We start from the raw sequence: 15,054 nt of genomic DNA on the forward strand, positions 1-15,054 counted from the left end.
ACGATGGGATTTTGTGATTTTCTTAATATTTTTATAAGTGCATTGCTCTGTACTAGGGCTTAGAATGATGTGTCAGTTTTTGCATAAGTCAACAACAGAAGACCAATTTGAAAGGTCCGGTCAGTCTCGAGTGATCTTATGGATGAAATTTGGTTGGGAAAGTTATTTATGTTTCCCTGTGGTATGCCCGAGGTTAAGTCACATAGTGGTGGGGAAGAGTCATTGCTAACTGTGAATTATTTACAGAATGAGAGAGGTTACGAAGCCAAGGTAATGTGAGAGGATCAACACAAAGGGCAGATAATTTAGTAAAGAGCTACCTGTGTGAAGCTCTGTGAAATGCTTTTGAGAAAGCTAGAGAAAATGTAATTAGTATAACCTGACTGCATGCCCATCATCCATCCTTCACCTGCATCTTGTTGTTTGCATTCTCTCATGTCACCCTTCCCACAGGCATTGTTCCTTGTTAAAACTTTTATAGCTTTTAAGATTTTATCGCTTTTATCTGGCCCTTTACACTGCCCCTGGCGTTGACTCAGCTGACAGCTTGCCTCAAGACTACTCAAGTCAGCCTCAAGCCAGCGCCTGTGTCGTATGTTCCTCTCTTCATCCTGTGTTTGCACTGTTCCCTTTTCAGCAATGTTATACCAACTAGCCCGCAACAACACCCTCGTAAATTCAAGTAACTTGGTATCACACTGGGTATCTTCCAAGACGATGATTTGAAAAGAAAAAGCCATTTCGTTCCAAATGGTCGTAAATATGAGGAGGGATAATATGTTCAAGTAATTTATAGCCCATACAGTTAGACATAGGATGATAGCTATCAGGTTAGTTTTTGTCACGTGGTTTGAAGACAGGAATGACCTTGGCTATTCTTTAGCCATTAGGCAGCTCTTCGGATGATAATGATTCCATAAGAGCATGCTGCCGGGCTAGTGGGTGCTGCATGATGCGAAGAAGTCGGCGCGAAAACTAGACGAAGGACAGCAGAGTAGACACATTCACCAGACATTCACCAGTTGTTTATTCAAGTTGTCATGCACAGCGTATTATAAAGGGAGAGGCGAAGAGGCGTGGAGAAAGGCATTTGAGGCAGACCTATCATGGAACCAATGTTTTTTAACAAAAATAATTTTAAAATGCACATTCAGCAGAACACAAGCGTAAGGAGGTATCACTCAACGATCACAGGACTTCTTGAGGCAATAATCCTCCAAGCCTTGCCTTTTCATTTCCACTCCTGTCCTGAATCTTGTTATTCTCATATCTTGCCCTACACATGCTAACGCACAAAGCAAAATGTAGCACAAGACTTGCGTTTTTGTTATTGTTTTCTATATCTTTGGTGTGCTCCCCGAGATGGTCATGATTGCGGCGGGCAGTCGAGCCTACGTGTGGTGTCCCGCTTGAAAGGTGGTTACTGTATACAACTGCTGTGGCACAGTTCACATAGGTGTTACCATGTTTCTTTTGCTGCCCCCTTCACTACAACCAGAAATGCAAGGACAAAGCTTTAAATTAAAACCTTGTTGGGTACTGAAAATACCAAAGGCACATGGTGCCTGCCGACCACTTTCTTCAGGCTATGGGATAGCTGGTGCACGTAAGGAACCACCTCTGACTTTCGAGACTAGAGGTCAGTTTGGTTTTGGGTGCCTTGGCCAGGTTGTTTCGCAGGCTTTTACTACTTTTTATCAACTCGGACAAGGTTTTGTTTCTACCCATGAAAATTCTAAAAATCAAGTTAGGTTTTTAGATCTCAAGGTGATGTTCCTCAGGGTCATCATTGCTGGATGTGCCAACCAAGAGTTGTTGAGCTGCGACGCTTCCATCTTTTGACAGCAGGCTTCTCTGGGCTAATCATATCAGCAGTTACTGAAACCCTCCTGCAAAAACAAAAAGGCACCCAAAAATGAGCTGGCCTCTAGTCTTCAAAGCCGGTGGTGATTCCTTAAGTGCACCAACTGTCCCAGAACCTGGGAAAAGTTGCCGGCAGGCACCACATGCCCTTATCATTGCCTAACTGGTTGTTGCGAAGGGGGCTGTTAAAAGAAACATGGGAATCCCTGCATGAACTGTGCCACAGCAGTGGTATACAGTAACCACCTTTCATGAGGGACATCTTATGTAGGCTAGCCTGCCCGCTGCAGTCATGATCGTCTAAGGCAGCATGTCAGAAATGTAAAAACAATAACAAAAACACAAATCTAGTGCTATATTTTGCTTTGTGTGACAGCACAAGTAGGGCAAGAGTTGAGAATAACGTGATTCTGGGCTGGAGTGGAAATGAAAAGGCAAGTTGTTTCGATAAAACCTTTTTTCAGTATCATCAGATCTTGAATAAATGGTAGAAAGCTGGGAAGAAATGTCTCGTGCGCTATTGTCCAATTAAACCGGGGTCCTGTACCAGGTGTGGCCACTCTATTCCCGCAAATTTCCTGATCTCAGTTGCCCACCTAACCTTCTGCCACCCCCTGCTACGCTTCCCTTCTCTTGGAATCCAGTCAGTTACCCTTAAGGGCCAGCAGTTATCTTGCCTTCACGTTACATGCCCTGCCCAAACCCATTTCATCTTGGCTTCGGCTAGGATGTCATTAACCTGTGTTTGCTCCCTAAGCCACTCTGCCCTCTCCCTGTCTGTTACACCTATCATTTTTCTTTCTATAGCTCGTCGGGCTGTCCTTAACTTAAGCTGAACCCTTTTCGTTAGCCTCCACGTTTCTGCCCCATACACGAGTACCGATAAGATACAGCTCTGATGCCATGATCCAAACAGCATTCAAAACAGCAGTACACCTACCCTAAATACCTCAACCGAAAAACTCCTCCAACTAGGCCTACACAACATGATAGGGGAGCTTATCAAGGCCCATCTACAGACACAATACTTACGTCTCGCGAGAACCACCACCGGCAGACACATCCTACACACCCTCGGTATCCACATACCAGCCATAGATCCCACACAGCTCCAGGTTCCCCGCCACATTCACCGCGAACTACTTAATAAACCTCTCCCCAAAAACATGCACCCCATCTACCACAAACGCCGCCGCAGAGCTCGTGCACGGGCGCTCCACGAACACTACGGCATGGAACCGTATGCCGTGTGGGTGGATGCTGCATGCACAGTCAAGGACGCGACTATAGCCATCGTGAACCCCTCCCTCCAACCGATTGCCACACTTCACATATCCCCCACTGCCACTTCGGAGGAGGCTGAAGAGGCCGCCATTGCCCTAGCCATCATTCATATGGAAGTCTGGTATATACTGTCAGACTAAAACTGCCATACTAAATTTTATTCGCAGTAGAGCTCACGTCTCTGCATTTCGCATACTGAACTCCCTCGCCACACACCCGCCCCGCCACATGGAGCTCATATGGGTGCCTGCCCACTCCGGGAATCCCGGAAACGAGGCTGCCAAAGCTTTAGCCCGAGGTTCTCTCAACCGGGCACCGGCGGCCTCCGATCTGGGGTTCTCACGGGAGCGCATGCATTCCTTCAGTGAACTGACGCAGGCCTGCAAAGCTGAGCATCGGCTCTACCCCCCACCTCATCAATCCCTCGACAATTATCACCAGACACTTTGGAGGCAGCTCCAAACTCGCACCTTACCCTCCCCTTATATACGCTGGCGCTATCACCAAGTCCAGATAAATCACTCCTGTACCCTCTGCCACCACCTCAAAGCCACTATCGACCATATCCTTTTCTTCTGCCCGGCGGTTTCTCCCTCGCGGGGCCTGGAGCACCTTACCACTTGAGAGGCTTGGGAGACTCTACTGCGCTCCAAGGACCTGGCCAAGCAACCCATCACCGCAGGCCGAGCTGCCAGCACCATGAGGCTCCGGGACATGAATGTTTGAGTGCAGTGGGGTCATGCGGGGGCCCAAGGACCTGCGTGTCCTAAACTTCCCCTGTTTCAAATGAAGTTTTCATCATCATTATCATCATCAGCCTGACCACACCCACTGCAGGGCAAATGCCTCTCCCAAGTCTCTCCAATTAACCTTGTCCTTTGCCAGCGTCATCCACCGTATGCCTGCAAACTTCTTCATCTCATCCGCCCACCTAACCTTCTGCCGGCCCCTACTACCCTTACCTTATCTTGGAATATACTACGTTACCCTTAAGGACTAGCGGTTATCTTGCCTTCACATTACATGCCCTGCCCAAGCCCATTTCTTCCTCTTGATTTCGACTAGGGTGTCATTAACCCACATTTGTTCCCTCACCCACTCTGCCCGCTTCCGGTCTCTTAATGTTACACCTATCATTTTTCTTTCCATGGCTTGCTGCGCTGTCTTTAACTTAAGCTGAACCCTTTTCGTTAGCCTCCATGTTTCTGCTCTGTAGGTGAGTTCTGTTAAGATACAGCTGTTGTACACTTTTCTCTTGAGGGATATTGGTTAACTGCCAATCATGATCTGAGGGAACCTGCCATATGCGCTCCACCCCATTCTTATCCTTCTAGTTATTTCCCTCTCATGATCCGGATCAGCTGTCACTACCTGCCCTAAGTAGACGTATTCCTTTAGCACTTCCAGGCCCTTGCTGCCAATTGTGAACTGCTGTTCCCTTGCTAGACTGTTGAACATAACTTTGGTTCTTTGCGTTTTAATTTTTAGACCCATCGTTCTGCTCTGCCTGTCAAACTCATTTATCATACTTTGCACCTCATCTCCTGAGTGACTCCAAAGCAATGTCATCACCGAATCGCTGATTATTTAAGTATTTTCCATTAACTCTTATCCCCAACTGTTCTGAATCCAGGCCTCGGAATACCTCCTGTAATCAGGCGGTGAACAGCATTGGCGAGATCGTGTCTCCCTGCCTGACGCCATTCCTTGTTGGAATTTTATTGCTGACTTTATGATGGACTATGGTAGCTGTGTAGTCATTATAGATATCCTAGTATTTTCACATAACACTCTCTACACCCTGATTCCATAATGTCAGCATGACTGCTGAGGTTTCCACTGAGTCAAATGTTGTCTCATAATCAATGAAGGCTATATATAGGGTTGGTTATATTTTGCGCATTTGTCTATCACCTGATTGAGAGTGTGAATATGGTTTTTTGAAGCCTGCCTGATAATTGGGTTGATTGAAGTCTGAGATTGTCACGAACTCTAAGGTTGTCTCGGCTCTATTAGTGATTACGTTAGTAAAATACTTTATAGGCAATGGAGGCCAAACACAGGAAAAAGCCAAGGAGACAGAAAGAGCGCAAACTATCAACTGAGTTTATTTGTGTGAAGGTGCCTTTGATCGTTGCAGTTCTTAGATATTAACCTGAACTTTGGCTTACAACATGCCGGCTGGCACTACGCTCCACGAGCAAAGAAAGAGCTACTGCCGTATGATTCCACGCATTCGAAGGTAGTCAAGAGAGCAATTGCAAGCTCATGCCTGTAATCTGCTCTTACCAAGTCGTGCCCGCATGCAATGCATATAAGCTTTAATAACCAAATTGAAAGGTTGCTTTCAGCCGGCTTCCCCTGCGACTTCATAACAGCTGTGGCCGAGAATCTTCTTAGGAAGATAAAAAGAAGAAATCAAGGTAGTGCGAATGATCTGTTGCCAAAAAAGAAGATCGTGTTGGTGCCATATATACACAGAGTGGCGCACAATGTAAAAAAAGTGGCCAAGAGGCATGGTGTCCCTGTCGTATTTTCTGCCCCACAGAAACTCGCAGGCTTGTGTCCAAGAATCGGTAACCAAGGAGCTAGAGGCAGTGGATGTGGCATAAAACTTGCTGAAACGTTTGTGAATTGTGCCATGGGCGTGGTTTATGAAATCCCGCTCAAGTGTGGAGGCACCTACGTGGGACAAACAGGCCGTTGCATGAATGAACGCGCAGGGGAACATGCCCGATCAGTTCGAAATAAAGAAGGAGCGAGTCTGCCCACTCATTGCTTTGCTTGCAGTGGATGCGAGCCTCTGCTTAAGAAGATAAAAATTCTAGGAAAAACTAAAAACAAAGCGCGTGAGCTTTTGGAGGCCTACCACATAAAAGAAAATGGCGATAAATGTATTGGCGACACTTCTGTCAAATTGTACAAGAAGGAGAATTTTCTGCGCACCTGTTGTTGATCAGGAGATGACCGGCTTTACCCCCTCTCTCATTCCCCTTGTCCTTTTGCTGTGATTCTGCGTATATAAGGCACCTTCACACAAATAAACTCAGTTGATAGTTTGCGCTCTTTGTCTCCCTGGCCTTTTCCTATGTTTGTGTCTTTTGAATGCACTACTTGGTTCTTCAAAGACAGTAAGCTAATCGGTCTCTAATTTTTCAAGTCCCTGACGTCTCCTTTCTTATGGATTAAGATGATGTTAGCGTTCTTCCATGTTTCTGGTACACTTGAGGTCATAAGGCTTTGCGTATACATGGTGGCTATACTTCGTTTCATACATAGCAGGCAACGCAGTGGAGGCTGTGGAAGTAGTGCGTCCACGAAACCATATTACTCCGCCACGTATCACTTGTTCGCCACGAAGCGTCAGTGGCTGTTTGGACTAAAACAAAGAGTGGTATAAAACGAGGTGAGCATTGAGAATTACGGTCGAAGCTGTGAGGCGCTCAGTACTTGGAGCCTCTGGCTATAATTTGCGCTGAGTGTAAACTACTCTTTAGGCGCATATGGACTAAGGGTGACTCGCCCTACCAACCACATATCAGTCCGCCAAAGTCATTATTAGGTCTCGAAGTCTCGTTGAGTTGGAGGACGAAAAGTGGCAAGAGGTAAGACAATAATCAAGATATTGCCATTCACAGCACATAATATCTGGCGCAATGAAATATGCTTGTGCTCACTTTGGTTGTGTGGCGAACTACTTTTGGGTGCGGACTTAGCCTGCACAAACAGGCGCGCTAGAATTGGCGACGTTGCCTGCTTTGTATGAAACGGAGTATAGTTTTTATAGCACAATCTCTCCTCTGTCCTTCAAATGATCTACTGTCTCCTGATCCTCAGCAGCTGCTTTTCTCCTTTGCATTGCTTCCAAGGATTTCTTTACTTCCTCTTTCATTACTGGTGGGATGTCCCATTGCTGTGCCTACTGCCTCTCTCATTAACGTCCTGATTATATTGGCTACTGTGTAGATTGGTGCAGAACTCTTTTGCTACTTTAGCTATCTTATTTGGATTCAACTTTTTTTTTGGCCAGCGAGGGGTGCGAGTTGAAGGCCAGCTATATACAGTATATATATTGCGGGTTTTACCTTCGTAGAGTTTTCTATAACGTGTTTGCAAGATCGCATAATTTGCACACTCCCTTTTTGAAGCCCATTTAAAGAAAAACAAGTTACACAAGTTACAAATTACGCGAGTGAATATGGTATTTGCTGTATAACAGTGTGATCCAATGATTTTTTGATGGTCAGCGGCGGTGGTCAATCGTGGTATTATAAAAAGAACGTGCTGATCACTGGCCCAGATAGTCAGGTGGTTGCTTTTTATGCAAGGGGAAAAAAAGCTTGCAAGACGGTCACAAGTGGGTAGTGCAGATGTTTATAAGCGTTAGCTGTGGTGTGAGAGGGGTGAGGCATTCTCACATCCTTTCTCGAGCTTGCCAAATCAATGGCCGGTCTTAATGTTCTGCTTCCTCCACAGCATTTCAGTGTAGAAGATGTTTTAGTCTGGTTTAGACTCTTGTGCTCCTGTCCAGTTCTTGAGCGCTTGCCGGCTTTTAATGGGTACATAGGCACAGCCGGGTGCACAGCAGCATGCCGAGCCAGCCGCCGTTGCCGGTGCATTCTGTCAAGGGCGCACAGCATCTTGGCGCTCTGCCAAGTTCACCGAGTGCGCCACTCCTACCGCAGCTCTCATAAAAATCTAAACACGATGTGATGTTATCGATGTACAACATCTTGGCGCACTGCCAAGCTCTGCTCTGTGGACAGTGCAGAACTGAGGAACATGCTAAAAAAAAAGTCAATTCTTAATGACAAAACTTCGGGTTGGGTTTATTACACAAGTAAATATGCTAAGTGAAAGCTAAATGACAGACAATACACGCTTCTGTGAATCAATGCACTGACCGGGACATGACACTGAAAATAGGCAATAATTGCTGTCTTTCGCAAAGGTAGCGCCTGCTGAGATAACTGACCTGCAAAATCAGCAGCTACAAGATTTGCATGACGCCTGCGATGCTGTTCCCAAGATGAATGGTTCCAGGCTTGCTCTTACGGTATTTACTTGCGTAATTTGCGCACTTTTATCTTTAAATTCGGGCTTCAAAAAGAGGGTGCACAAATCACATGAAATTTTCCCAACGTGTCGTCAAAAACTCAACAAAGGTCATAACACACAATATATGTGGTATATTGATGCCTATACGTGGACCCCCGCTTCCTCGCATCCCCCATGGCCAACAAGAAAGCTGACTTCAAATAAAAGATGCATACCCGCTACCACCCCACCCCATGCTATGTAGTTCCCCATGGGATGGCATGATGGCATGTGCTCAGCTCAAAGCAATAAACAGGCAACAATACATTTGGGAAACCAGCAGCAGGAGGCAAAGGAGATAATGTGTGAAATAACGGGGCCCTCGCGTGCGGCCTGGCTGACTATACTTGGGGACAGCTTTCTGTGGCTATGCAGTGGAAGCTGTGAGCACACATTGCCAGCTTAAACGCCTCTTTCCCTTGTGAGCATAGGATAAAAGTGTACTTGTAAAAGCCTAGTGCCTTACCCTCATAGCTTTCACTGTATATCTGCAGAAAACTGCCTCCAAGTGTAGCGGCGCACCGACGAGCAAACGGTTCAGTAGTTTCAGATTTGGACGTGCGTGCAACTATTTGTCCGGGAAAACGGCACACAACTCGTGGTCCTGCCCATTGCACCTTTCGCAACCGCACATTGGGATGCGGCCGTGCCGATCTTCCCAAGCCTGCGTTACGAGCACCCAAGTACATGCCGGTGGTCTCGCACAGCAGATAGCGCAAAATATTCGAGAAGTTTTTTTTTTTCCAAAAATTCAGGTAAAAAGTTTGGGGGTGGGCAAATTATGTGCGGGCGCAAATTACGCGAGTAAATATGGTATATGGTGTTGTTGATATCGGAGAGAATAGGTGAAAATCCGCATTGCCAGGTGAAAAAACTAGGTTTGGCATAGAAGCAGATGAGAACGAAGGGTGCCTGATGCAATGAAACAGGATCCGGCAAGCAGTAGGTGACCACGTAGGAAAGCCTGCAAAAACTTAAGGGCCTTCCTAACCGCATTCTTAATGAAGAAAATGTGATAGCATTTAGGTTGCCTGCTGTGGTGTCTACAATGAATGTTTAATGTTCTTGTGATTTTCCCGCCAGAACTTAGGTTGAAACTGGTTCCATCACCCTTATATCGTATGCATGAGTCATCACTTTCTAGAATGTTCCAGTACCTTTTTTTTGATTATGATGTGAGGCTATTCCTTTCAGGCGCCAATTAAATCTGCTGAAAGGAAAAATCTTCTTTTGAAGAAATTATGATCAGTAGACTAAGTGGACATAGCGCCTCAAACCTGATACATGAACATAAACATTGCTACATTTGCTTGCCTTTTCTAACTGATCGTTAGACATGAATAAATGTTTAGCTCTGGAAATATACACTTCAAGGAATTATTCTGTACTTAATGACTTATAAAACAGATAAAAGCAGTCATTCTGTGGTGACAGGCAGAGGAATATACGGCATTTCGAGCACCGAACGTGGCTTTTAGATATGCAGCCTTCACGTCGGCACTGTTGTGTAATTAATGTGTCCAGAAGCTGGATACAATGGTTGCTTCCATCATAAGTGATGCTTCAAGTTCGGCTGCATTGAAGGGGTCTCGAGTGATCTGAGCACAGGTGGAAAGGGAGAGAGAGGTAGCAACTTTCGGCCTGCTTTATACATGGTTTTTGCAAAAATGAGAAATCATTCTTGAAGGTATTCGTTTGATCAATTTATGCCAGATACCTGAAACAAACTGTTCCCTCGCTCTACGAATGTGCTGATTATTGCTTTGTAGCCTTGTATCTTAGCGGCCAGCTCTGAACTGACTATGGTGTGAGGGCACGGGTTCCCGTTTTTCATCCTCCCTTGTGTAGTGCTGCCACTTTATATTTTTCTCCGTCTTGGGTTTCCTGCATAATGTAATGATTCTTGCTAAAATCTGCTGCGAAATTTTCAAAACGATAGAGAAAAAGTGTTCTGACCGTCACTGAAAATGGTTGCTTCCTTTGGATTCATGTGTTCTACGATCTAGCACAAATGGTCTCAGATCCCTTTTTGAATATTGGTAGGGGCCTAAAAACCTCCCAGACCTCCCTGACTTTAAGCACTGGTAATGGCACACTGTGTTTGCCGGCTGCAGCTCAGCTAAGTGGCGGTTCTTTAAAACCATCTGCGGGTCTTCATTGCTCAACCGGCTGCACTTCTTTGGAAGTGCTTCTCCATCGGCTATTTTCATGAAAAACGCTTAAGCCCTGGAGTCGTTGAACGGTCTCTTTGTACAAGCATAGTTTCTCAATGCCCGTAAGGAGTAAGCCCATTTTGTACCATGCGTGCACAAAAAAAAACGGCACATTCTGGGGAGAAAATGCCACTTTGATATTTTCGGCATTGAGGCGCCCATTTGTGGACGCGCCACTCTGAACGACTACTGCAGCACTTTTTCTTCATCTGTGACAATGAAAATTGGTGTGCAGTTTCTGCGTTAACCTAGCGACACATTCTGAGCCCTAAATTGCATCATTCACGATCATTTGTAACGATAGAATGCCAAAAGGGAAGCTTTTTACTCGTCCCGCCAAAAAACAATGTGATGCACATATTTTCTTTTGTTTTTTTACAAATGCATTTCGCTCTAGCTGCAAGAGATGGCGCCACAGACTTGACAAGGAGGGTCAAAACGGTAAGAGCACGGTATTCAGAGGGGGAAATTCGCCTTGCGTACGAAAATACGAGGAGGCTTAGGTTGCGTCCACATATGTGGACCCAGCGCCTAAAGGGGCTATACTTATCTGAGCTACTAATCCACCTGAACCCATTTTCTGGCGTGGGTCTGCTTCCAAATCTTGGGAATCCTCAGATTTTCAAACTTGGTGGTGCCCTATCATGATCCACTGGTGGTCACGTCGTATTTATGACGTCTTAACTCTCAGTTGCATTCATAGGTCACGGAGAATCCTCGTACCACCACTGGTGCAATGGTGAAGTGGTTAAGCGATGCGTCACTGCCCAGGCAGGTGGCTGTTTCAAACACAGCCACCGGTGAGGCTTGTGAGACCTGGGTTACTCTTCCAAAGCTCCCTTAAGGCTTATAGGCAGCGCCATGGTGGGTAGATGCCAATTGCATTGAATTTACTTGAATTAATTTCACTACCAAATGCCACGGGGGCAGGTAGCTCACAACCTGGAGGGCAGGTTGCCACGTGCCATGGGGGCTAGGTTGTGATAACGTTGCAAGGTCACGTGACCTCTGTCGACCGACCAGGGAATTTCGTGACAGAGAAGCTGGTAATTTTTTGTGAGACGACAACCTATACGCTATTCCTTTAAAATCTTTAGCGGTAAGATTTTCATGACCATCACAGTGCTGTGCCCCCATGGATGCAAACTTAAGCATGCATTTTGCCTTGAGAAAACGAAAGTGAATTTGTGAGGTATATGTGGCACAAATAAAACACACTCCGTCAGAGTCTGGGAGAAAAACTCACCGGACATTTATGCCAGCTAGTGTGCAACACAGCAACTGTTAGTGGCTGTCAATATAGCCCACTTATAAAGAACCTGACGGTTGCGCTGGTTGTTTTCATTGTATACAAAGTTCGTAGTAAATGGCCTTTATTAAAAAGGGGGCAAAAATACAAAAGTCAATCTAATGTATGTAGCATTCACTTCTTGAAAAAGTACACCTTATTACACTGCTTTCCAACCTCTGTAGCATGGTTGTGTGCTCTTTTCCAAGACCCCTACAGCCAACAAACTGCTTTAGGGGCATGATATCGCAATATCACTTATTACTGTTAAAGCGCTCAGGGCAATTGGGGGCAGTTCAGCCTCCTCGACATTATAATCAGTTTCTAGGCATTTGAGGAGTGCTCTTACTTCTCACATAATGGCCTCGTCGATTCATTGCTCCGTTATGTCGGTGTCATGGAGCAGCCTCTAATTCTCCGCAAAGATGCGGCGACAAATTCAGCTAGCGTAGCTTATGTGCGCCTAGAATGTATGAAATGCACAAAGTAGAACTGTAACAGCTGCTTGCCTTTGTACTCACGGTAGCAATGCCCGCACAGGGCCAGTCGGAACAGCGACACATGCCACATGACCAGCTGGGTTATACCATGTGACAGCCCCTGTCTTGGCCTTGCTTTCTCGGGCTGTGCAACCCCGCTCTTCAAACTTGTCAAATTTCACCTGTTTGTTAAGTGCAGTGGTTTCGCTTTCAACGCTGTCCATCTTGCGCTCATCATGCTTGTGCTTTGCCCAGCCGGCACACATGCCTGTACTGAATGACGTTGAAGCCCACCGGCGCATGGTAGGCCTGTCACTGCAGTTCCCTTTCTTGGATAGTCGCTTCCTTTCTTTATTCGAGCTGGGGAAGTTTCTTCAGTCTCTGCGCTTGCAGGAAGCGGGAGTTTTTCGATGGCCGGGCCAAGCTCACAGTGCCTCCGCGTTCACTCTAGCCAAGTTGGGCAGTCACGGTGTACATATTTTGACGTTCCCACTGCCCTGGTTTGTAATAACTGAGAATTGGTATATCTGTGGCTGTTATAACTGGGTACCACTGTGAACCATCTTCTTGTCTGGCAGAATGCACGTGATAACAATTCGGGGCTGGGGTTGGGGTTGGGTTTCTGTCGCTCTGCCATTCTGGAAGAGGTACGCTGAACTGAAACCACAAGCTGCAAGAGTTCTAGAAACATTGTTTGCTCGAGCAAATACTTTGAGACTTCGAATGCCGATAATCTGGATTGAAATGAATGTCGAATACTTTACTGTTCACACATGCCCAGTACCAAGCTTTCTGGCGCCAATTTGTTGCTGAAAAGTACAGTTAGCCCTCAGCAACCATAGGTTGTGAAACAGAAGGTATATTTCGATAAATGGTACTCGGAGATAAGTGTCGAAGTACTGAAAATTTCAGTGTATTGATCGTGAATTTATTATAAAAATTTGTCTTCTCTCTAGTGTTGATTCGCAAAGAAGACTTTGTTATGGAAACTGGGCTCTTAACAGCAGCACAAACGCAGCCAACAACAAAGAATGCACCCACTTTGGGTGTGGGATCACGTTGATAAGACGTCCGCTATCTGGAGAGGAGAGGGGTCCCTAGGTTTGCCCCCGCTGTGTGCTCCGAAATTGTGTGCTACAGAGTGAGGCTCATGCTTGCTTGTTGATTGCTTCAAAAGATTTGGGCCATGTAAACCGCTGGCTGACGTCTCTTTATTGGAGTTTTAACCTCCTTGGTCTTGGGAGCGGCGGAAGCAAGAAAACTCTCTGCACATGGCGCAACACGTTAGCTCTCTACGCTCGTGCCATTCTCAGTGTTTGCTTGCACGTTTGCACTTGTACCAGGTTTGAAGCCTTTAATGCAACACTTACATCTGAGGAGACCCTCTCCGATGCTTTGCTGTTAGCCAGCCCACACTGTATTAGTTGCAGGTTTAATACTATGTGACTTGTATTGCCATCTCCCTCAAGCACAGACGTGAGCAACTGTGCCGCATCCGTGGGGTTAGGGGCAATGCCCACAGTATAAGTTAGTATGTTCATTATAGACAAGATCATTGACCAAATTCGAAGACAGCATTTCCTTTCTCACCTGGTGTCTGCTTAATGGGAGAGATAGGGTGGCCAGCTAGGTGGTCTAAAAATGTCTGTGCAGCTGTGACAGGTTTTCCACTGCACAGAGAGGAATGGGGCCACCTGTGTGCAGACTGCTCGGGACCCTGTACTGGATGCCCAGGTGACCGAGAAGGAGGCTGAGCTGCAGCTGGCAGAGGCTCGGCTTGGACGACTGCAGCGCTACTTGGCTTCCAGCCAACATCGGCAGGTGCGCTGAAGTTTTGCCACTGTATCCTCCATCTTTACGTCTTGCTCGTCCAGCGAGTGCTGTAGCTAAGATCAAATGCTTTTTTCTTGGGTACTGTAAAACTTCACTGCCCTAGACACCATCATGCTCCGTGGCTGGCACACTGCTGCTTTGTGCTCTGAATGCTCCAGGTTAGGTCTTTCACTGGGAATGGCTTCATTTGTGCTGCCTACTGGCAATAACTGATGCAAAGTTAGTTCAGTTTTGAGTGTGCACTTCAAATTGAGGTGTATAGGCTTGTGTGAATAGTGGTTTTCTGGTTCGGAGTGGGTTTGGAGCAAATAGAAATTTGCTTTGAATAATTACTATGCAGATATTTCAAATACATCTGGCTCACAAGAGAGGTTGAACGGCACGATAGGCAGTTTTAAAGCCATGTATTTTTCTAACACACAAGATCATTACATGAAAGAAAGCTAAGAATGCACTGAAGCTTTGTCATACTCATGGACGCTCTGTTTATTGTCTGCAAAAATGGCCATCGGGAATTGGGGGAGTCTACCTACATGCGAAGCTAACATATCTGTGGGACTTCTAACTGCTTTTAAGAGATGGACTCTCATTAACACCTGCCAGGCATATGCACCTTGCATGCCCAGCACCACTCTTGTCAAGCATCACAAAGAGGCACCCACCTCCACGTGTTTGCTTCCTCTCACGCCATCACGCTCGATTAGTGAATTATGTCTGCAGCTCAGGCTCAGTCACGCATTCATCAACTGATGCACCTCGCTGTTCCGATTCCAGTGCTGTGCACCGTGGGTATAGTGAGCTAGTACAGTGTACCGGGGGTAGCTCAAGAGCAGACACTCAGCAGGTACAGATCTGAGCATCACGCTCGCACCTGCTCACGTGTGCAGACCAGCCCAGCATATGTGCAAGCGCATGCAGGCATGCGGCGCATACACCTAGGCAGTGTCCATGGAGTCAGAGTTTTGGCACCAGATGTGCCGTGGTGCCATTCTAGAGG

General features: G+C 46.2%; 1 protein-coding gene across 18 annotated transcripts in view; it reads left to right on the plus strand.

Moving 5' to 3' along the window:
- LOC144124450 (uncharacterized) overlaps positions 1-15,054 on the plus strand; it is a 425,125-nt gene that overhangs the window by 309,078 nt on the left and 100,993 nt on the right. For all 18 annotated transcript variants that reach the window (XR_013313175.1, XR_013313176.1, XM_077657111.1 and 15 more), the window contains one exon: positions 13,929-14,045. Coding sequence is in view for 16 of the 18 variants with exons in the window: in XM_077657111.1 (XP_077513237.1) it covers positions 13,929-14,045 (117 nt within the window). In the remaining 2 variants the exon portion in view is untranslated. The remainder of the gene's footprint in view (positions 1-13,928; positions 14,046-15,054) is intronic.

This window comes from Amblyomma americanum, chromosome 3, assembly GCF_052857255.1.
Source record: "Amblyomma americanum isolate KBUSLIRL-KWMA chromosome 3, ASM5285725v1, whole genome shotgun sequence".
NCBI classification, from domain to species: domain Eukaryota; kingdom Metazoa; phylum Arthropoda; class Arachnida; order Ixodida; family Ixodidae; genus Amblyomma; species Amblyomma americanum.